General features: G+C 41.1%; 1 protein-coding gene across 4 annotated transcripts in view; it reads left to right on the top strand.

Annotated features, from left to right (window-relative positions):
* The window catches only part of PDE7B (phosphodiesterase 7B), a 708,282-nt gene that overhangs the window by 258,201 nt on the left and 425,513 nt on the right, over nucleotides 1-24,568 (top strand). For 3 of the 4 annotated variants that reach the window (XM_050949720.1, XM_050949721.1, XM_050949718.1), the window contains 5 exons: nucleotides 5,492-5,583; nucleotides 7,606-7,750; nucleotides 9,884-9,980; nucleotides 11,341-11,421; nucleotides 14,012-19,711. In XM_050949720.1, coding sequence (XP_050805677.1) covers nucleotides 5,492-5,583; nucleotides 7,606-7,750; nucleotides 9,884-9,980; nucleotides 11,341-11,421; nucleotides 14,012-14,229 — 633 coding nt within the window. In that variant the 3' untranslated portion in view covers nucleotides 14,230-19,711. Of the gene's footprint in view, nucleotides 1-5,491; nucleotides 5,584-7,605; nucleotides 7,751-9,883; nucleotides 9,981-11,340; nucleotides 11,422-14,011; nucleotides 19,712-24,568 lie in introns of those variants that run through there. The other variant, XR_007773895.1, reaches the window with a different exon arrangement.

The raw sequence follows: 24,568 nt of genomic DNA, 5'->3' as shown, positions 1-24,568 counted from the left end.
GGTCTTTTTCTTATATAGGCTCCTATTACCCCCACCCACCCCCCATCCTGATTTTTCACACTTGCTGTCTGGTCACCCTAGGTGGGGGTAATTGGTGCCTATATAAGACAAAGCCCCAAATATCAGGACTGGTCCTATAAAATCAGGACATCTGGATCTGGTCACCCTAGCTGGGGAGCGTGTCTCTCCTCCGGGCTGGTAGCGATCCATCTCATCCAGTGGGAGTGGCACAGGGCAGGATGAGCTGCTGTGGCTCCATGGGTGCCCCGTCCCTAAGATCAGATGCTGTGCTAACTTCACCATGGTCTGTTGGGCTGGCGGTGGTGCCCATTGGCGTGTGATCGGACCTGAGGGTTTGCTGCTGCTGTTGCCACTCTGCACCCCAAGAGGTGGATTTTTGGGGTCCTGCAGTTTTCCACCTATCTCCTCCTCTACTGCAGTTGTTGGACCAGCAAGCTGAGGGGTGAGCCAAGCATGAAAGCAGTACTGTGTTGCCATTTAGATTGTCATTTAACAAATTTGTTTGCCAAAAATGCTTGCTAACAATCCTGAATTCAATTTCAATATTTTTTTTAAATCAGTATCTTAGCCAAAAACAGAAAATTAAGTTGTTGACAATTATTTGTGACAAGTTTGGTATGGGGAAGGGAGTGGGCCAGTTTTCATCAGAGAAACAAAAAATGTTGACTGACTTTCCTATAGCCCTATTACTGCTAAATAGAGCCCTCCAACAACTGTAATATGCTCATCTCCTTACTAGTGTATAGAGCAGGGGTCGGCAACCTACGGCACATGTGCCAAAGGTGGCATGCGAGCTGATTATTGATGGCACGCAGTGGCAGGCTGAGTGGCTCAGCCCGCCACTGCTCTGGGGTTCCGGCTGCTGCCCCATTGCCACCTGGGGTCCTGGCCACCAGCCCCACTCAGCACCTGCTGCTGGCCTGGGAACCCCCAAGGAACCCCAGGCTAGCAGCGGGCTGAGCAGGCCGGTGGCTGAGACCCTGGCTGAGCCACTCAACCTGCTGTTGGCCTGGGGTTCCATTCACTCAGCTGGCAGCGGGCTGAGCGGGACTAAATTCAATGAAATAGGAAAACAAGCGAACTAATGACAAAGTGCAAAAGCCTAGAGCAGCGATCCCCAAACTTTTTCATCTGGCAGGCACCAGACGAAGGACCGTGATGGCGGACGAGCATCTGCCGAAATGCTGCCAAAATTCCGTGGCATTTCAGCGACAACGCCTCTGGATGACACTGCTTGTCGGTGGCAAGCGGTGTCATCCAGAGGCGTCGGAGCTGAAATGCTGCCGAATTTCAGCAGCATTTTGGCATATGTTCGTCCTCTGGCCAGTACGCGGGTGCACTGAGAGGCCCCTGTGGGCACCATGGCGCCCGCGGGCACCACATTGGGGACCCCTGACCTAGAGAACCTCCTGAAGCATGGTGATCATTTTGATTTAAATGGACTTGAACTGTACGAAGAATTGAGTTGTTGCCACATGCAAAATCGATGATGGACATTGTATAGTTTATTCATACCAGCAAACTTGTTGACATATATCCTAATGTGTACATTGCCACTCGTATTCTACTGACAATTCTTGTAACAGTAGCATCAGGAGAACGGAGTTTCTCAAAACTAAAGCTCATTAAAAACTATCTCCGCTCTACAATGAGTCAGGAACGCTTAACTGCTCTTGCTATTCTTGCAATCGAACAAGACACGACTTTGTCTTTGTCATACGATGACATTATTACTGATTTTGCAGCCAAAAAAGCCAGAAAGATTGCTTTTAATTAAAAACTAATCCTTGTTTTAATACCTCTTCATATAAATTTCCAATAAAATGTTGACAAATTTAAAAAAGTATATTATTTGCATCATTCTGTCAAATCAGAATTTTTTCTATAGTGCTACTTCTTTAGTGCTAGTCCATCAGCATTACAGTGTGCTTAATTAAGTTAAACTGGTTTTAATAACATGCATGTGTCAAGTCTTCCAATACTGTAAGCTTATGTTTGTGTTGCTAAGAGCAAGACAGGCACAGGGGCACCAGTTTAATAATCCTGCCTAGGGCACCATAAATCCTAAGGACGGCCCTGCCCTGCCCTGCCCCATCCCTCCCACACTTTTCCCTGTTCTTTCTATTTAGCTGACCCCCTAACTAAACCCTCCCAAAAAAACAAAAACAAACAAAATCACTAACATGTCCTTTGTTGCCATCACATTGTTCACCCTGGTTGTTTGTTTTCACCATTCCCCCATCCTGTGTCTGTCTTGTCTATTTAGACAACACTGTCTCATTGTTTCCCTGTACTCCCCAGCTGGTCTGTCTGTACCCATCTGTTGGGCTCTGGTCTTAGACAGACTGTAAACTGTTTGAGGCAGGGAATACCTTTTTTGTTCTGTGTTTGTACAGCACCTATCACAATGAGGTGCTGGCCCATGACTAGGGCTCCTGGGCATTATAAGTAATAAATAAATAATAATAGTAATAGACAATGTTACCAGACCATGTCAAAAATCAACCTGGCTTCTGTAAGGGAAATAAGTGCCTCTATAAAGTAAAAGCTAATAGATGAAGGTGACCCAGTGGGCATCATTTAGATGGATTTTCTAAAAGCTTTTAATAAGGTACATTCTTGGAGACTCTGCGGGAAAACAACTAAACATGGAGCAAGGGGAAAGTCTTATCAAGGCAGATTCCAAACTGATTAAGCAATAGCAAAGTAATAATGGTGACTGACTGTTCCCCAGAATGGAGACAATTAATAGTGGAGCAGTCCAGAAGTCATTAGCAGCTTTATTAATAAACATATGTTACCGCGGACTAAATCCTTCGGTCTACAGCTTTGTCTACACTACACAGCTTTTAGTACGGCCATGTCACTAAAAGTCGGGCAGCATAAATGCTGTTTGTCAGCACTTTGGCCAACAAAATACTTCCACCTCCTACGAGCGGGGTTCGCGTTGTTGACAGGGGAGAGCTCTGCCTATTTACACTGCCACTTGCTGCAGCAAAACTTTTGTCTTTTTTGAGGGGAAGGGGCTTTTTTAAGCATCTGTGAACGATCAAAGTTTTGTCTTTCAATTGGCAGTGTACACAAAGCCTAAGTAAGAGCCACAGAAGGCCCCAATCAGAGCAAATTCAATGTGATTCTGTTGCACTGAGGGAAAGGGCATGGCACAGAGAGCCACGCAGAATGCAATGGCATCCGCAGCGGCCAGCAGAAGGGACTTTAAGAGACAGTAAATCCCATCCTGGCCACTGAAGATCTGGTCTCAGTCGAGTTCCTTTGTCACCTCTCAGCTGGATTACAGCAACACAATCTACCTGGGTATGAAGCCTTCAGCACTCAGGAAACTCCAACTAGTACAAAACACTGCAGCGCATCTGCTCAGCAACACAGGCTGTCATGAGCACATCACACCTGTCCTCTGCATTTCTCATAAAATTTCGTAAGTGAAAATTCCTGCTTAGACTCAATTATTTTGGGTAGTCAAAGCTATAGGACTATAAGAGACAGTCCTGATGTATTTCAATACATTAGGCAATTGGGCAGCAAGAGAATGGATAAAATTTAACTTGGCTAAATAAACAGTAATGCACAGTATCAAAAGTAATCTGAACTTTGCATTAAAAGCCATACTCCTCAAATCCATGAGCTCCTCAGAGGAAAAAGACTTGGGAGTCATTATGGATATCTCAAGGTCTTCTAACTTATTTGTGAAAGTCCATTGTATGCCCCTTGGTTGTTCTGTGCTCTCTCTCATTACCCAGTCTACTACCAGTAAAAGGATCCTGGGTTACACAAGAGAGCCTTGTCTGACACCAGTATTAACCTCAGATGGCATACTGTAATCAGTTTGCTGTTACGTATTATTTTGCATGTAGTATTTTCATAGAAGCTCTGAATGATGCAAACTGTATTAATCAGGGCAATTAAACTTCAAGATATGTGGCACAAGCTGGTTGGGGGGAGAGGCTGGAGGCATGGTAAGCCCAGCAAGTGGAATGCAAAGCCCCCTGGGCTCTCACTTTTGCCTCTTTCCTACCAACTGCTCCAACTCCACCTGTGAGTGGAACCTCAATATGAAATTGACTGGCTGTTTTAACAGTTTCATTTTGAGTCTCAGCCTCACCTAGGAACAGAGAAAAGTGATGCTGACAAGGTGTCTTGCCAATTTCACTTTGAGGTTCCATTTGCAAAGGAACTGCTAGTCTGTATTAGACCTATGGGCCTCATATCTTGTCTCCCACGGTAGCCAGTACCAAATATTTTAGAAGAAGGTGCAATATGCTGTAATAGGCAATAACTTGTCCACAAGGAAAGCTATTTTCCTAACCCTCAATAATTAAAAACTAGTTCACGTCCTGAAATATGAGGGCTTATCTCTTCCAAAACTTTTCTGGGTTTGTTTTAATCTTACCTTTAGAATCTCTGGATCTGTATGCTATCAATATATTTTCTCATTTTTTTAAATCTACTCAGCTCTTGGCCTGAGTGATATCTTGTGACAATGAGTTCCACAGCCTAATTTGTTTTGCAAAAGAAAATATGTCCTTTTATCACTTCTAAATTTTGTTGTTTTTTCGTTTAATTGAACATGTGGGGAAGAAAAGATGTGAGGATGGTCTGAGCAGAACAAGATTCCAGGAAAAAGAGTAAATTCTAAGCAGAATAGGCTAATAGGTGCAGCATAGCATGATGGGCAGAGAGAAGCAAAGATGTAGAAGAGGGAAGGAAATTGGAAAGGGAGGCATATTCTGGAATGAAAAAGAAATGAGAGCAGGGGAGAAAGAGAAGAGAAAAGATGGAAACTGAACAAAAAAAAGGAACAAAAATAGAAGGGACAGATACATCACTTATGTCAAGTATCAGGGGGTAGCCATGTTAGTCTGGATCTCTAAAAAGTGACAGAGTCCTGTGGCACCTTATAGACTAACAGACATATTGGAGCATGAGCTTTCGTGGGTGAATACCTGCTTCGTCAGACGCATTCACCCACGAAAGCTCATGCACCAATACTTCTGTTAGTCTATAAGGTGCCACAGGACTCTTTGTCGCTTATCACTTATGATGTTACTAAAACACTGTGAAAAATGAATTTGTTTACCGGCTCATCTATACTATTTGTTTCTTTGCAACTATTTAATAAACAAGTGGTGGTGTGAATTTTTTTAAGTGCCCTTAGTGCATGCCAAGGTCTCAAAAATAATAGTGTGTTTGAGGTAGTCGGCAGTAGGAAGACATCTGACTCCTGGCATGACCTGATTGCCTGAGGTTTGGCATGCCTATAGCATTTAAGTTAGCTAGGCACTCCATGAGATTTGGGGTCTTTGGCTGCAGTATCAGGTGTTGTCCACTGGTAGTGGCAGGAAACCTGATGAGATGGATCACTTATAAGGTCTGGCAAATCTTAGGCATCTCTGTTAAATATAAGAAATCTATCCACTATGTCTTTTTATTTCCTTACCTCCTTTCTCCTCAGAATGTCTCTGTGTTAGAAAATCATCACTGGAGATCAACAATAGGCATGCTTCGAGAATCTAGGCTACTTGCCCATCTACCAACGGAAATGACGTAAGTGCCACCCATGTGAAACATCCTGATAAATTCCATGGCAAACAAACGAATAGCCTATTTCACTGCTTGATTAAAAACCATAAGAAGAGGGGCCAAAAGCTGATTGGAGGCTGAGCTAGTGTCTCACCCGCTCCTGAAGGTGATGTAAAGCACATTGGCCTGGTAGTGTGGTGTCATAAACAGATAGCTAAGGGTTAATGTCTCTTTCACCTGAAGCACCTGACCAGAGGACCAATCAGGAAACCGGATTTTTTCAACTCTGGGTGGAGGGAAGTTTGTGTCTGAGTCTTTGTTTTCTGTCTGCCTGTTTTCTCTGAGCTTTGGAGAAGTAGTTTCTGCTTTCTAATCTTCTGTTTCTAAGTGTAAGGACAAAGAGATCAGATAGTAAGTTATATGGTTTCTTTTCTTTGGTATTTGCATGAATATAAGTGCTGGAGTGCTTTGATTTGTATTCTTTTTGAATAAGGCTGTTTATTCATATTTCTTTTAAGCAATTAACCCTGTATTTGTCACCTTAATACAGAGAGACCATTTGTATGTATTTTTCTTTCTTTTTTATATAAAGCTTTCTTTTTAAAACCTGTTAAAGTTTTCTTTACTGGGAAATTTCAGGGAAATTGAGTCTGTACTCACCAGGGAATTGGTGGGAGGAAGAAATCAGGGGGAGATCTGGGTGTGTTGGATTTGCTAGCCTGATTTTGCATTCCCTCTGAGTGAAGAGGAAAGTGCTTTTGTTTCCAGGACTGGGAACGGAGAGGGGGAGTCACCCTGTTTGGATTCACAGAGCTTGTGTCTGTGTATCTCTCCAGGAGCACCTGGAGGGGGGAAGGGAAAAAGGATTATTTCCCTTTGTTGTGAGACTCAAGGGATTTGGGTCTTGGGGTCCCCAGGGAAGGTTTTTCAGGGGGACCAGAGTGCCCCAAAACACTCTAATTTTTTGGGTGGTGGCAGCAAGTACCAGGTCCAAGCTGGTAACTAAGCTTGGAGGTTTTCATGCTAACCCCCATATTTTGGACGCTAAGGTCCAAATCTGGGACTAAAGGTATGATATGTGGGATGCACCTGGGCTGGGGCTTCACTAGGAATATTATCTACCAGTTTGTCACTGTTGCTAATACTTGCTCAGCTACACCAATATTAGCATGGTTAGGAGGCCAAATGCTGAGAAGGCACCGATGGCTGCCCGTTGTGGGTGTTGTTCTTTACACCATATCAATTAAACCTGCTCAGAGTTAGTGTTAACAATGGTGGGAAATAGAAGACATGGCTAGGGTAGATATGCCCTAGGTGTCTCCCACACTACCAGAAGAATGTGCTTCAAATCTGTCCGTTTCTGAGCAGAGGGAGATGGCAGTCAGCAGAAAGAACAGAGACTGAACATAGACAGAGCTGACCATTGCGTGCTGGTTTTTGCTGCAATTGTTTGTGTGTAGCAAACACAAACAATTGCAGTGTTGATCCTTGGGAAATGTATGGAGACAAATTTTTCACGTTAACCATCAAGCAGTCTCCAGTGTTAATTTTTAATCACTGGTAACTTGGGAAGAATGCAAACAGATTATATAGAAAGGACAGGCTTTCTATCCCATTAGTAATTTCCTAAATCATCCAATCCCCTTCTTCTCAGTCCTTCTTTAAAGAAATAATGTACAATGCCTTGGTGTTTGTGTGGCTGCCAGTCTAAAACCCTATGACATTAATTCTTCTGGATGCATTTTGTGTTCACTCAATAACACATACTGCTGTTCAGTTTGCATTCTTCACAATACTTTATGGAAGCTCCCTGGGCAATTTACACCAACATGATTATTCTACCACACAGCCTATGCCACATACATCCCATTGCCAGCTAAACTGCTGGTCTCCTGCAAGCTATCCCAATGGAGAACAATGAAGTGGAATCCGTCTGTTAGCTGAGTCATCACATAATACTCAGAAGGAGGCAGGCTATGAAGTAGTTTAAAACTATTGATGTTCAACAATCCCATGTTCAAAAGGGCTCATTTTTCTTGCCTACAGCCAGAATATCGAACAGCAGCTGGGCTCCCTCATCTTGGCAACAGATATCAATAGACAGAATGAGTTTTTGACCCGGTTGAAAGCTCATCTCGAAAATAAGGATCTGAGATTGGAGGATGCACCAGACAGACATTTTATGCTGCAGGTACTTTTTTTTCCCCTTAAAGGAACAGTGTATGTATGTTAACTCAGCCTCAGGGTACCCATTACCCACCATCTTAATTGCTTTGCTGCTGTCGCCTAGCATGTTTCAAAGCAAGCAAAAACGTACCTCCAATACTTCCCCAGGTACCAGGTGTTATGTTATAATCTGAATATAGCAGATGCAGCAAAGGATCAACTATTATTCACCTCTTGAGTTGCAGGCCACTTTGTCTTTTGCCACGTCTCTCTCCCCTTGCCCTGTTGTGGCAACTGCTACTTCAGCAGAGGGTAGGAAGCTCAGCCTCTTACTCCAGCCACTGACAATGCTTTTTCACAGAGGAGCTTGCAGTAGGTGCCCAAGAAGTGGTCACTTCGTTGATGCTCCTAATCTGCATCTGCATGGAGGAAACCACTGCCATGGCAGTGCTTCCTCAGATAATGAAAGAACCAAATCTAATTTAAAACCAAATGGACTCAGATTGCTTCTTCCAGCTATACTGCAGTAGTTAATGGTATTTTCAGAACAAATTTCCACCCATTACATCACCTTCACTATTAGCCTAAAGGTAGCTGTATGCTGCATTTTTTCTGTAGAAATAGCATCACACGAAGCTGCCTGCTCCTAAATAGCTCCTAAATAGCTTTTATCATACAAAACACCTCAAGTAATTATCATCAGTTCAAAACAAACTCTAATTGCTGCCAGCTTAAAATACTTTGCTGAGGTTCTGCTGGGGTCAGGTGAGGGAAGGAATGATATTCAGGTAACTACTCCTTCAGAAGAGTAATATATGTACTAATTTGCCTGAGTTGCCTCCTTGAACAAAATATCTTAGGCCTGGTTTCTTCATGGACCACTACATTTAGGCAATGGATTTGTAATTATGCTTCACAACAGATCAGGCAAAATGATGGTGCAAAATGTAGCACGGGTTCCAGTGGAGAAAACATGAAAAACAACTGTGCTTTCCTGTGAAAATTCAGACCTGTGAATTGGGGGAAGGTGCTACCACTTCCTCAAAGTCTATTGGATTAAACTGACTGGCCTCAATATTACTTATAAAACATACTTTAGTAGTTTACTTCTTTATACCATTTTACAGATGAGGAAACTAAGGCTCAGAGAACATAAATGATTTTCTTATGGTCACAAAGCTAGTTAGTGTCCAGCTAGAATTAGAATGCAGGTCTCTTGATTTCTAGTCTCATGTCTAGATGACTAGAGTCCACGGTGCCTACCAAATAAGTTGCGCCCTTTTTCCACCTCCATTTATTTTCTAGAAAGGAGGTAATGACTTTTACCATAGGTGAAATCTGCAATCCCTATAACTTTGGCATCTGCATCAGCATTTTGCCCTATCTGTCATGAAGTCTAATAATAAACCCATCAACTAGATGTACTTTGTCCGGGAAGAAAGCACACAGAAGACATTTTGTTTCAAGGAGGCAAGACCGGCAGATTATTGCATATCTTACTCTTCTGAAGAAGCAGCAGCTACTTGATTATAATTCCTTCCCTTGCCAGTCCTACCCCAGCTCTACCGCAGCAAATCACTTTCCACTGCTAGCAAGGTGAAAACAAGTCAGGGGCAAACCAGAAGGTCCTATGTTTAGCTCAGTAAACAAAAACACAGCTGACCCCTCTGAGCTGACTGTATACACATTTTAAACCCAAGCACAATCAAAGTGATATGTAAGGTCACTCACTGACACCATAAAGAAGTGCTGCCCGAATAGTTTCACACTGGCTTGGCTCTTCATTTCCTTGTCCTCATTGATGGATGCCAAGGCAGGCAGTCAGCAGGAGTCAGGCTGAAGCTTTTGTTGGCTTGCCCACCATCAGTCATATCCAAGAGGCTATGCATACTTGGAATGTGGTGCTTCTCTCTTTCTCGCTACTATAAAATGGGGCTCTGAATGAAGGTTTTGTTACAGGCTTGAATAAGTGCTGTTTCCTGAAGCGGCACATTTGGGCAGGGCTCAGTTTCTATAATGTATTCTTGAATCCATCTTGGCAGCAAGCTTGCAGGGCCCAGCAGTTTCACAGCACCTCAGAGTGCAATAAATTCACTGCTGAACAATCGCTAGCTAATAATTTCTTCTCCCCACCACCACTCTCCTCCTTTACTTTCAGATCGCGCTGAAGTGTGCTGACATTTGCAATCCTTGCCGACTCTGGCAGATGAGCAAGCAGTGGAGTGAAAGGGTCTGTGAGGAATTCTACCGGCAAGGTCAGTCTTCTGACATACTGAATTATCCTTTCACTTTGTTCTTTAAGGCACTTAATGTGACAAGAGAGAAATTGGCTAATCTCAAGTGGCGTTTGCTCTGCAATCAACTACCCGATTTCCCCCTAAAATCTCCCAAAAAATATGATGATGAGCAGAAATGGGGCCTTATTTTGCATGTGATTGGTAATGAGGGGCAAGAGGAGGAAAGGAAATAGAAGAGAAGCGGGTATTTCTTTGATCTGATTGCCCCTGTAAGACGGTGTCAGTGAGGGTGGTTCTGCTGTGCCTTGAACCTTCAATTAACTGTACAAAATCTCTGGTCATTGTTATCTGCTCTGAGCTGAAAGTCCCATGGGTATGTAGTGCTCAGAAATTACACAGCCATCACTTGTTTTCCTTTGCTTTCCAAAATATGACTACAGTTCCTACCCTTGGAGTGTTACATTTGCTTTTTCCTTCTCCTCTGCTTACAGTTGCAGGGAAACTAGACACAGTCTGAACATGCTCACCACTAAGCCGAGTTCTAATGCAACCTAACTGTAAACATTTTCTAACCCCTACTGAGAGCAAAGCTAAACATGGTTTTTAACAGGGTAACGACATACCATTTGGCTCCATCTGCACAGGCCAGGCCAAATTGTTCTACAACACAGTGAGGATGTAGTGGAATTTAATCGCTGTTAAATCCCTTTTCTAGTAGTATTAACAGAGCCTAAAGGAAGGGGTGAAGATGGTAGAAGAGCAAGCATAGTGCTCTGGCGTACTGAATTTATTGACATTACATGTCCACTACAAATTTAAACCACAATTGAGCATGGTTGTCAGCAATAGCTGGCCTTTATAGGCAGTTTCACACCAAAGTAGTCCCATGGTGGTAAAAACGCCCAAGCCCAATCCACACTACTCGTGCTTATACCACTGCTAACATTTCAAACTTTCATATACTTCATCCTGGGTTTTCGTAGCTGTGTTGTCCCAGAGAGAACAGCTGTCTCGGCAGGTCATGGATTGAGATACATTCCACTTTGATTTCTATGAAGCAGAGGATCTTCCTGCTTACAGTCATTTCCTGTGACATCTTAAATTGTTGGTTTTATTTGTTTAGGCATGTATAACAGGCCCTGCCTCCGATTTCTAACTGCAGATTTCTATGTGGAACCATTGTATGATCATGTTGAGACTTGCAGTCTGTCTTTAAAATGGTGATGTCCATCAGGACATCAAATGGAGATGAAATGTAAGGGTTAATGCAGATTTCAATTCTCCTAGAATTTGCTGTTCCATCCATATTATAAGGAATAAAAGATCATATTCAATATTGCCAAGTGGCAAAAATGTTGTTCTCCTTTCTTTTTGGTAGGTGATCTGGAACAAAAATTTGAATTGGAAATAAGCCCTCTTTGTAATCAGCAGAAGGACTCCATACCTAGTATACAAATTGGTGAGCTTAACTTTCATTCTTTTGTCTCTTTCTCCTCCGCACTACCCCCTGAAGGTGCAACACAAGCTAAGCAGAAGATAGACGTGTAGATTTATACCAAAAACTTCAATAACCCCAGGAGTAACATAGGATGAAAATAAAACCCATTTGCCAAGCAGGCCAGATAAACCAAGAGCAAGGCTGAGTCCAGCCGTAATGTAAACAAGCAGAGGAGTGACACAGTGGCAGCATGCGAGGATGAATGGTCCTCAAAGAGAAGTTCAGACAGTTGCAGCACGATCCCACTTAGTGGAATATGCCACTTGTTTGCTGTGAGTCCTGAGTGAAGTAAAGGGTTTCATGAAACCTTTTACCTATTTAGTGCTTCCCAGTTAAACTAACTCAAACCCTGCTTCCCATTCTGACCTCCCACAAAAATCCCCACCAAATACTCCATAATCCAGTACTCATGCTGCAGTGGGCATGTAATCTAGTTGGTGAGCCAGCGGAAGATGGTTTCTCAAGGACTCTGAATGAATCATTCATTGTTTTCCATGAGTTCTCTAGAGTCCTGATTTTCCTCCTTTCCTTCTTCCTCCAAGTTCTCACACTGCAACCAACCATGATCTGCCAAGACTAGCAGGCTCCATTGCACTGAGCAGCAGGAGACAGGAGCGGATCCATTCAAAAGTGGCACAGGCTTTCCCTCCGCCACAAGAACTGAATTTGCTGCCTTCACAGCCCTCCCATCCCAGAAAGTGGGCTGAAGGTTAAGCTCAGGCTCCAATGCACTGTTTGTAGACCACTCCAACAGCCCAATGGTTTATTCTTACTCAGTGTTTTCAAAATGCACCTTGTTTCAGACAATGTGCATGACTGAGCAGTTGTGTAACCTTTCAGATACTGTGCCAAACATTCACCATTGAAGAACTGTGTTCTTACATTTTGTATGCTCCTTCTCCCCTACTCCAAGCCATGGAACACATGAGCTGGAAACAAGTTGAAAAACATGATAGTAAATAACTGATGATTTTGAATCTCCCTTTGTAATTGCTTTGAGTTGGGCAATTCTGATTCACTCCACCACTGAGATCAAGTTCATCTTAGCTGATATGAAACACTGCTTTGGATTGGAATCTTTTTCTATGGAGCAGCAGCATTAGTAACAGATTTCACAAAGAGTGAAACTGAAACAGACCTTTCTAGATTGTGAGATTCACATAGGGAATACAAATAATTATGTTAGCAGTGGCTAAAGAAGGCAAATATCATTTAAAAAAATATATATATTATCTTTTTAAAATACAGCAGAACATCTCTGATCAGCACTACTTCACACAATATGGTTGTTTCACCTTGTTTCTCAGCTAAGATTGAAGAGGAAAGTGTTATAGCACAGTCTCATTAGAATATTAAGACTGGATTGGTGATATGTGTAATACTTCTGAATTGTAGTAAATGTTCTATTTTGTAAAAGTAAACTATATATGTCTGATGAACTGAGCACATTTTAGGATGCATTATGCTTGCATTGTGTTGGTTCATTTATTTACAAAATTCTTTTAATCTGCAGTGGGTCTCCCAGTCAGCAGTGCAAATTTATAAACATCTCCTATGCTGCATTATTACACAATCAGTGCAATCAACAGTTTCAGGAGAAACTGAAAGCAGAACTTTAGTTTTACAGCCTACTTTTGAGATCAAACTGCAGTCATGGCCTTCATTTGTTTTCTCTTCCGTCAAAAATGATTTTGGTCATATAAAAAAGTATTAAATCCTCCTCAGATAGAGATGTTCTTAAAATATTCATTGTGCCTGCTGCAGGGTGAAAAGTGATGTGGATGATAAAATCCCTCCTTCTATCCATGAGTTCGAAAAATGATACCTTCCCAAGATTCAGAGATACTAGATAATTTCCATGTTATAGCCCAACATACAGCTCTAGCCCACTATCCTGGTATGCACACTGCCATACACAAAAGGGCCCTTCTGTGACCTTTTAATCCAGTTTATGTTACAAGAACCCACAGCCTCTGACTGAACAGAACCAAAACCCAAAACATTAATTGTGCTTCTGCAGCTCTTTCCAAATAAGAGCATAAGTTCATTTTTGACTCAAGGATTTGCACTTGGACTAAGCTTTGTAAATAACTCCGTTAATGTACAGCTCCAAAGTAGACCATAAGAATCATGAGTCACATGGTATACACACACACACACATACAGTGAAACCTATCTTGAACAACCATTCAAGGGAAGGATACAAATCAGCTGCTTAAAAAAAAGTCTAATATAGGTAGAGTAGAATTGTACACAGTAAGTGAGAGAATATTTGAGAGAGATTTCAGGCCAGGAGGTTGCCTAAAAAGGGTGCTGTCTTATACAGGTTTCAATTATTATGCAGACAGAGCCTGCCAATCTGATTTTGCAATGGTCCTAGAGGATACATATTCCATAACCATCAGTTTAAGGGTGTGAGTTAGAGGCTTATTTGTTATTTGTCTCTGGGGTTCTGTGACTTTGTTCACTGCACTTTAACCACCCAAACTGCAGGGAAAGGCATTTGGTGAATGATACTGCTCCTTACATGTCTTGTCTCATGTTTCCCCAGGTTTCATGACCTACATTGTAGAGCCACTCTTTGAGGAATGGGCCAAGTTTACAGGAGACACTCCCCTATCCGAAAATATGCTAAGCCATCTCAGGAGAAACAAGGCCAAGTGGAGGAGTTTGCTCCACAAGCAACACAGCAGTAGCCAGCGCAATGACCACTCAGGTCAAGTGACTGAAAATGAAGAGCAAACTTTAAATGAAGGCGACATCCCATAGTGCCAGTTTTGACTCTTCCTTATAGTATGGCTGCATCTTCTTTATTAGTCACAACAGTAAGCCAAATCGTCAGGAACTGTAAGGCCATCATCAACAATATGGAAAGGGAAGAAAAAGAGAAGCAGAAGCTATAAGGGTCCTCATGAATAAACCCACCCTGCTTCTGGGTTTCAATCTGAGCTCCTTTGAATTCACTCTCTCCTCTTCCTTATCCTTCCACATATATCTGAAGCCATTCATCACTTCTGATCATTAACTGCTTGAATAAGGAACTCCATTCAGTAGTGATGAAGCTGGGCCAGTAAGTGGCTACCAACTAACGGGGAGGATTAGAGAGAAAGCATGGGAGATGTCAACATATTTCATTCACCCTGGCTCATATTGTGACAGGTAGCTGTATATAGGCCCAGAGCGCCATACACAGTTTTAAGTCTGGCAGCTGGACTGCGCATTAAACCACCAGCATCTTCAGAACTCAGAGGACATTGGCTGAGTGAGAGTGCACAGAGGAGAGAATCTCATCATTTTAATAATTAAAATAATTAAAAAACCTTTTTAACTTTTGTATTCTGTGCACTAGACAACAGATCAAGAAACCTTGGACCAAGGTAACTCTATGTACATACAACTCAGTGGGACAAGGCTCATTTGGTTAATCATTTTTATGCCACTTTAGCTAAGAGACGGATATCTTCTCCCTGTAGAGAACAGCAGTCCCTAGCAAATGAAAGGGAAGGTGTTGTACAGTCTAAACCTTTGCAACATTACCAGATCTATCTTTTTGATGACTCTGTTTCAATGACATGTTTATATCCATGTGTACATTTTCTGTAAATACAAAGCGCTACTGATTCCCATGCCAAAATACTGAAGTATTATGGGATTGCTACCTGTATAAACAATGGCACTGTGAACAGAATACTGTTAGTTTTAATACAAGAGAAAGCATTTGTAAATATGGTATAGAGTTTATTAATACACTGTTGTTTGCAGATAAAGGCCTTAACTTTTAGCATCATTCACTGCTAGCTGTTCAGATCATAGCATCTGAACTCTCTTTTCATTTTCAGCCTTCCAGCAGAGGTCATAAAAGAATGAAATCTGTGAGGGCATTTTCTGCAAACTTCACATGCATTCCATATGAATTCATATTGTTTAATCCATGGCATAGTGCACACTCAGTCTAATCAGATGCTTCACAAAGCCTGAAGATATTTTTTTTAAACCACAGCAATATTACACAATCTATTTTACAGTTCAAACTGGTAAACATATAGTCATGAGTTTTGATTTTTTATTATGTAGCAGAGTAGTCTACAGTGCCACACACACCCAAGTGAGGGTTAGATGCTGGTTTTGATCCTGGCATTCTGGCAGTTCTAGATTCCATTTGCTTTCTCAAATGATGCAGAACTGTAATGTCACTTTTTATTTATTTATTTTTTAGGCTTTAGATAAGTTTTTAGGTATTTCCCCCCATCTTAATAAAAATACTTTATCCAGCTTTTATCATTTTTAAATCTCACTTAGTGAATGAAAATATGTTGTAGCCAATCTAGTAAATTCCTGCTTAACTATTACTGGCAGTAGCTTTCTGGAGCTTCCCCTTCTCACTTCCAATATTTTTGAAAGATGTGCATTGTAGCCTACCCCGTAAACATCCTCTGTTGGGACATTCATTGGAACCTGTCCCTTAAGTTCCTCCAGTCAGATGAGACTTGGCGTTGGGGCACTAACTGGTGTTAGTCAGGTGTTTGTTTTTAGCGTATTACTCTGATAGCAAGTGCAATGCTGTTACAGAACTATTTTTTCTACTCAATCTTATTTAAAGAAAGAGTTTTCTGTTAGAAAGCTGTCCTCCATTTCAGGCTCCATAGTAGTACAATTGTATTGTGTGACATGATTGCCTTGGAGAGAGAGCAACATAGGCCAACACAGTTTATAGAGAATGTTTGAAAATTATGTGTTTACTCGTGGTGTAAAAGTGCAAAGTAATAAGGGATATTTTAATTATAAAAAGGCTTAATGATGTTGTTAGAGGTAAAATTTCCATACTGATAAGAGATCCAATCAATTAAGGGCATAATCTAAGTTTTAGTAAAGAAGGCTATGCATGTAATCAGTAATATATGCGTAGAATCAATTAGTGGAGAAGGGGACTGAAGCACATAGTGAAGTATAAAGGTGAAATTTAGATAACACTGGAAAGATGAAGCATGTTGGGCCAGATAGCTTGGTCCTCTCCTATCATTTTATATTGTGTGGCAGCAGATAATGGACAATGAGAACATTTTTCTTCCTCAAGCCTTCCAAGCAGGACACACATCACATTGCAGTTTGCTATCTGATCTTACTAACAGTGCCTGCAATTCAGGGAGGGAGGAACCACTGCTTAAGTAGTGGAACAAGAATATGTTCCCTTCCTTCCAAAACACAATTGTTGCCTTTTCTGTGATCGAAATGAATGCCCTTTCTATTGTTTGTTAGCCTGCACTGCTGCATTCTTTTAGGACCTATATTTCCTCCTGCTACTCCATCACTTTAGAATAAGTCAGGACATGTGTTACTCACAACACAGAGCCCTTGAAGGATAAACAGCACTTTAGAAGATAAAAAGCCTGCCTAAGTCCCTCCAGAAGTGAGAAAGAGAATGTCCCTTCCCTTTTGTTTGTTTTTAATTATAAATGTAACCTCTCTCCAGTTAGTTTGGAAGACTTTTTTTTAAAGCTGTTCTATAGCTTTGAATGAAACAAGTCTATTCAATATTGTATGTTGCCAGCTGTTTCTGTTGCTACATGCTAGTAGAGATAGTCAGATCATTGTGGCATTTCATACTTTAATTTGCTGTTCTGAGGAGTTTGTAGAAAAAAGATCCTGGGGCAGATCTTTGCACAGTCAGAGGCCTCCAATGATGTCCACAGTACAATCTGGACTTTTATTATTAGCACCTAAAATCTGTTATTCATGTCAACCCTTATAAAGTTAAAGTTTCTAACTACTCTAAACTGAAAGAGCTGCTCTTAAAAATAGATGAGGACTTCTTTTCATGAAACTGAAATGCACACACCTGCAAAGTTGCAAACAATAACCTTTACTAGTGAAACAATACTTGAAAGAAATTCAGGCTGGCTTCAGCATCTACCTAAATGACATGTAAATCAAAGAAATTATACTAGCCGTGGTCTGTCTAAGCTAGTTTGCCTCAGGTGCTCCAGACTGGTTCACGTCAAAAGAGGGCTGTGAAGTGAGCCCTGGGAGCAGCTGCCTGCCAACCAGACAGTTTTGGGCTCTGTGCTGAAAAGCAGGAATTCTGGGTGAGTTCCACCATTTATTTTCCCCATAGAAGACGTCTGACTGCACTTGATGCACTCAGTTCAACACCACCAGCAACTAAATATACACTGTTGATTCATGTGTTATATATTGTCTTGTTTGGAGCACAGAAATACTTGTAAAACCCCAGGCTGGGAATGGGGCAATAGAATGGAAAGGTAGGGAAAAATGAAACATTTGCACAGAAGAGAAGGACATGGACTTTTGTCCCATTAGCTGCATTTGACACTTTATAGAAGACCTATGTACATTAATTCTTACTTCTTCTAAGAGGGCCTCTTGGAGCTGCACAGCTCAAGTTCAAGAGTTTTCCAGTTTGGTTCGCTTTTTAGAAGCACATACTGAAGAGAGCTCTCAAGCATACTCCTACACAAAAAATATATATATTGGTTAAAACCCACATTTGTTTTCTTAAAGGAACGATTATGTACTGCCGTAGATGTGAATGCTGTAATTAAAAATTAAATAAAGCAAGGAAAATAGTTTAGACTATTAGCCTTGATTCATAAAGCATATAAGTATGTTTTTTTTTGCTGTATCAGAGCCTTAAATAGCAGCAGAGGATCAGCATTTAGATCACTAATGAAAGAAAGAGGAAAGAAATACAGAAGTAAACATGAAAGAGAGAGAGAGAGAGACATTGCAGCGGGTCACTGTTTTCGCCCAAGACATTCTTCATATTTTAAACAAAACAAATGTAAGAAAAGTAGACAAGTTACAGTAGCAGCCAAAGGACTCATTAGCACAACACAATAATGTCAGCCACTATGCACAACATGGTAGAAGAAAGAGTGTAGATTTAGAATCCATGTCACCAGAGTTGGTGACTGGACAAAAATGATATGAGCTGGCTTTCCATCTGACTTACTGTGCACTGTGGAGCACCTCAAGGCTTCAGATAAAACATGATTTAGATGAAGGGGACAGCCTACAAATAAGCATTGAAAAGGCTATAGCATAAGGCTCCTAAGCCCCAAAACACAGCAAGCTTGGTCAGCATTCCCATGGAGCACAACAAAAGGAGAAGTGACAGAATATGTGTTAAACAAGCTAGGATTGTACTGCACATCTTTCTTCAAACAACACCTACCCAAAACAATTACCAAGCAAGGGTCAAACCAACCAAAAAGGGAACTATTTGATTTAATACAGCAAGTAGAATAGATGTCCTACTGGCTCTTTTCTTTCTATGATTGTTTTAACTTGTTCAGTTCATTAAGCCTATATTGTAAGGTTGTATGAAAGAAATTCCATTTACACCACTAGCAGCACACTAAATGAAATGGACCATCTGTCACATTGCATCACAGACACTTCACTAGCCCTTAGTGTTAGTAGCCTCAACAGTCTAAGTCAGCCAAAACCAAGAATAAAAGCCCAACAGCTCTCATGGGAGCAGCAGTCCCAGTCATGGCTGAACACCACACAAGCTGTAGTAGTGATGACTTTCATCAGGCCAGTCAGTCAGCATACCAACCACAATTTATTCCCTGCTGATAGCCAGTCTGTGTCACTGAACTGAGCTGGATATAAGATGGTCCCTTTGGCCTGACTTGTGTCACAGAAGATCAGTACTTGTAATTCATTGGTAATTATGCATAAAGGTTTGTGTTATGTTAATTTTGTTTTTACAGTAGAAGATTAAATCTGAAATAACCAAGCATGCAAATACAAAAAAAGAGGCAAGCTGTACTGAAAGAATATGTACATTTTACTTTCCCGTTGGTGCAAACAATCATTTATTGCTATAAGCCATCCTATATTTTAGGTACACAAACTTTTACATGCAGAGCATAAAAAGTTTGCCATGGATGTACAGTATATTCTGTTAATCGTTGAACACAAAATTGTATAGAAATGCCATGTTTATTGTAAAATGTATTACATAGCCATACACATACCTAATACAACTACATGAGCTAAACCCTGGTGCCGGAGAAATCAGCTTCCATTGACTTCAATTGGACTAGGATTCTGCTCGTGTGTGTGTGTGTGTACGTCATGTATAAGAAGCTGAAAGGAAGTAACAGATTGTGTGAAAATTCCGTGACTGCTATGCAGTGATGCCAAGAATTAAACGAGAGACTTAACTGTATCTTTTTTGTTTTACATACTGCTGTAAGTATTCATCATGTCAAAGGATGACAATAAAAAGATTCACAGAATGACATGTAGCTGAAGTTTATTGGTAGAAGAAACAGTTGTCTGTGAAACATTTGCTTAACACTTGCTAAAATTTTCTGACTTGACAAGGCAGTCAGAATTCTTCCTTCCTCCCCTAGCCCACCCCACTCACTAAGCTACCAATTTACCTGTATATTGTTTATGGGAAACACAGTGGCCCAAATTCATCACTAAAGTGACTCCATGTATTTAACTGTAGATGCACCAGGGAAAAATTTTGTCAATTGTTTCTGGGTCTTTGTCCTAAAGATGTAATATGTGGATTTTCCACAGGGCTAAATGTCCAGAGTTATAACAGCTCGTAATAAAATAAGAGCTTTGGAGGGGAGAGAAAAAAACACATGCTTCAGGACTTAAGCCAATCTCTAACCATTACAGTCTAAAATGAGACTTTAATTTGAGGGGGCAGATTATGTCACATCTACCTACTGTGCAGTTTCTTGCACCTTCCTCTGAAGCAAGTGAGGCTACACACTGTCAAATAGAGGATACTGGCCTAGCTAGACTACTGGTCTGATCCAGCAGGTAATTCTTATCTTCTCATTGCAAGGAAATGTGTCACTAACGTGTTCCTGTAGCAGAGGCTTTTGACATTTCACAGATTCTTAAAATACATCAGTAAATGTTCACTGGTGCTTTCAGTTTGTACTTGTAAAACTAGCTAATAGCTGGATGTGTGCAAATAAAATACAGATTGCGGGAGGACAAGTAGGTCTGAACTTAAGTCCTAGCCCCCTTTCTACAATAGACCCAGTTTGATATCTGGAGGCAAGCTGTACAGCTTAGGACAAATCATAATTTATTTCTGATAACCCAAGGCCAAATATCAGTCAAGTTGCCAGATCATGAGTACGATATGCGAGAGTAGCTCTGGGACCAGATTCAGTAAAAGATACATAAAGACACCAAACCAGGCTTTCACGTTGACTATATATTTGATTATGTTCAATCTTTACAGAAAAATGAATATTGGGAATACGACATGAAAAAAACCTGAAAATGACACAAAGGATTATTCTTCTGAAATTTGCTTTTTGGGGGTGGGTGGATAGGAGTGTTTGTTTTAAGAGAGCAAAACCACTGGCAAAAGACTAAGGAGATCTCTCCACTGCTCCTGGAAGTTACCTATGCTAACATGTAATGTGCTTTAACGGTCAAAGGCCTTTTAAACAAACAAAATTATTCAACTATGTTAAAAATTTCTCCAGTACTTCAACTCAAGAGCTTGGGAAGGGACTGGAGTGAAGAAAGGGAGCAAGAATTGTGGCAGCCGGAAGTCCAAGAAGGAGTTAAAGCAAAAATACACTTCTGTATAATCAGCTGGCTGTTTCAGTTCCTAGTATTTACATAATGATCTGTAAGTTTAAACAGAACATAAGCTCAGGAATGCAGTATTTCATCCCTCACTCCATAAAGTAGCAATAAACTTCCTTTTTCCATTTCACTGATGTATTAAACATATTCCTTTGTACTTAATACCTACACTAACATGCCCTTCTAACAATAGAAACAGTGCATAACTCTCATAATAGAACCAAGCAAAGTAATATAGAATACACTCTTGTAACAGTCAGTCATGCTTTAAACAACATACCACTGAGAGAGAAGAGAGAAACACCTTAAGAACCACTCTCAACAACTGAAGACACAGCCTTGAACTCTCATCACATATTATTGCCCTGTGTCCATATGCCCTTTCCAGCAGACCCATCCCTACAAGCCAGTTACATAATGTAGAATTACATAACTATTGCATTTATCTCAATATAACTTTGGAAAAATCAGTCCTCTTCTTGAGCACATCTCTCATTAAAAATCCTGTCTTGTCATCATAACATTGAGACTACTCCAGTGAGTCAGGGTCCATCTTTTTTACTCCCACCTCTCCTCCAGCATTAATAAGGTGGCAATTCTGCTAACAGGCTGTGTATGCAATGGCTAATGTTGAGCAGAATACATAGTTGTCTTTTCCCAAAATAAATACAAGGACAACTGAGTTACTAAAGCCATGCTGGTGATTCCTGTAACATCAGATACCCTAATCAAGAATAACTGGATACCTCAGGGTCCAATTAAATAAAAGTGTTGAAAGTATGCAAAAATATGTTAACATAGCAAATAAATCTGAATAACAATCTAGCAACCCAATTGCAAGTGAACCCTGGCAGCTGTGTAGCTATAAACATGGAACAAAAATGACAAATTATACAATGTTAATACACTTTAAAAGACAGTTGCTTACCTGTTCTGTAACTGTTGTTCTTTGAAATGTGCGTGCTGAGGTGTATTCCACTCAAGTATGCATGTGCCCAGTGCACTGAAGCTGGAGAACTTTGCCTAGCAGTACCTGTAGGGATGGTGCTTCTGCCTTGGGCCCTTAGCCCTCCCTTGATGATTTAAGGGCAGCACCACCCAGCCACCCCTCAATTCATTCGGTATGAAGATCAAGAGTAGATACTAATGCAGAGGGGATGGAAGGTGGGTCATAGATACACATCTGCACCTACATCTCAAAGAACAAGTTACAATACAGGTCAGTAACCATCTTTTCTTGTTCAAATGGTTGCGGGTGACTCACAAGCACTACCTGTAAGAGGTAGGGCTCAGAGTCTACTACACTAGACACAGTAGTAAGTGCATAGTGCTTGGTAAAAGAATATATAGAAAACTAGGTAGCAGCCCCACAAATGTCCAATATGGAAACATTACTGAGGAATGCTATCAATGTCACTTGGGCCTGCGTTGAATGACCCTACCAGCTCTGTAGAGGCATGGACTGAGCTATATTATTTGCTGATATAATAAAAAGATATCCATCCAGGAAATCATTTGTGCAAAGAACCTTCTGACCTTTCATTTGATTTGCATAGGAGACATCAGATGAGGTGATGCACAAAAGCCATAGTCCTCTCTAGGTAAATTGCCAAGCACCATCTCACATTAAATGTGTGAAGTCACTGTTCATCCAGATTGGAGTGTGGTTTAGAAAAGAAAACAGGTGAGTAAATCATTTGATTAAAATGAAACTGTGACCCAAAAAAACCAAAAAAAACAAAATTGGATATGGCGACAGAGCCACTTTGTCTTTGAAAAACTGCATGAATGGAGGCACTGCCATTAAGGCCTGTAGCTCACCTACTTTCCTTGCAGATGTTATAGCAACAAAGGTGGCTGTCTTCTAGCACAGAAGGGACAGAGAAAAGGTTTCCAGGGTCTCAAATGAAGGTCCCATAAGGGCACCTAAGACAGTGTTAAGGTCCCACAGCGGAACTGACTCTTTCACAAGAGGGTGGAGATGAAATGAATACTCTTTTAGAAAGCTCATATCATGGAGTTCAAGAAAACTGACTTCCCTTGGATGAGCCGATGAAACACTCAGCTGCTAAGTGAACTCTCAGTGAACTGAGTGAAAGACCAGAATACAACATGTAACAGGCACTCCAAAATGTCTTGAATACAGGCCAGCATTGGCTGAATTCCCCAAGCTAGCGACCACACTGAAAATATTGCTTCCACTTGGCAAAAAAAAGTTGCATTAGTAGAGGGCTTCCTACTATTAAGCAACACTTGAACAGCTTCCGAACATGGTTCCTCTTTCTCATCTAGCCACGCAGCATCCATGCCACAAGATGCAGAGTGCTGAATGCTGGATGCAAAACTTGACTCTGGTGTTGAGCCAGTAGATCGGGATAAAGAGGAAGAGATATGGGAGGTTAAGCCGACAGACTGAGTAGGTTGGAGAACCAACATTGTCTCAGCCAAGCTGGTGTGATGAGAATCAGTCTGGCATGATCCAATTTCTGCTTCAGAATGACCTGTGGGATTATTGAGTTCAGGCGTGGGCATACAGAAGAGCTGATCTACAGTTGAGGTGGAAGGTGTTGATTAAGGAGCCTGAGAGCTGCTCATGATCAAAATTGATGGCACGTCTTGTTTCTTGTTTCAAACAGGTTGAAAGTTGGAATGTCCCATTTTGCAAAGATGGGAATCAGCACTCTGGACTTCAAAGAGAGTTGGAGGAGAGCAATTGAATGGATGGGACATTTTTACATTTTTCACAGACTCAGAATTTAAGGTCAGAAGGGACCATTAGATGATTTAGTCCCACCTCTTGTATATATCACAGGCCCTTAGATTTAACCCAGTTACCCCTGTATTGAGTCCAATCACTAAAACATGTCTTCAAGAAAGGCATCCAATCCTGATCTGAAGACATCAGGAGATGGAGAATCCAGCACTTCCCTTGGTGGTTTGTTCCAATGGGTAATCACCTTCACTGTTAAAATATTGTGCCTTATTTCTAATTTGAATTTATCTGGCTTCAGCTTCCAGACATTTGTTTCTGTTATACCCTTCTCTGCTAGATTAAAGAGCTGTTTAAGTACCTGGTATTTTCTCCCTGTTAAAGTACTTAGACCCAGTAACCAAATCACCTCTCAAAAAACTTATTTTTGATAAGCTAAACAGATTGAGCTCCTTTAAGTCTCACACTGTAAGTCACTTTCTCCAGCCCTTGAAACCTCTTTAGTGGCTCTTTTCTGCACTGCCTAATCTTTCAGTCTCCTTTTTAAAATGTGGTCATCTGCCTCACCAAAGCTGTATACAGAGGTAAAATGAACTTCTTACTCATTATTCCCCTGGTTATACATCCACGGATTGCATTAGCCCTTTTTGCCACAGCATCGCATTGGGAGCTTGTATTCCATTGCTTGTCCACTATGACTCCTAAATGCTTTTCAGAGTCACTACTTCCCAGGACTTAGTCCCCTAAATGCTGTAGGTGTGGCCTGCATTTCTTGTTCCTAGATGTATAAATGAAGGT

The sequence above is a fragment of the Gopherus flavomarginatus genome, chromosome 4 (assembly GCF_025201925.1).
Source record: "Gopherus flavomarginatus isolate rGopFla2 chromosome 4, rGopFla2.mat.asm, whole genome shotgun sequence".
Classification (NCBI taxonomy): Eukaryota; Metazoa; Chordata; order Testudines; family Testudinidae; genus Gopherus; species Gopherus flavomarginatus.
Note: the sequence above shows the minus strand (reverse complement) of the source record. Positions and strands in the feature narration are given on the sequence as shown.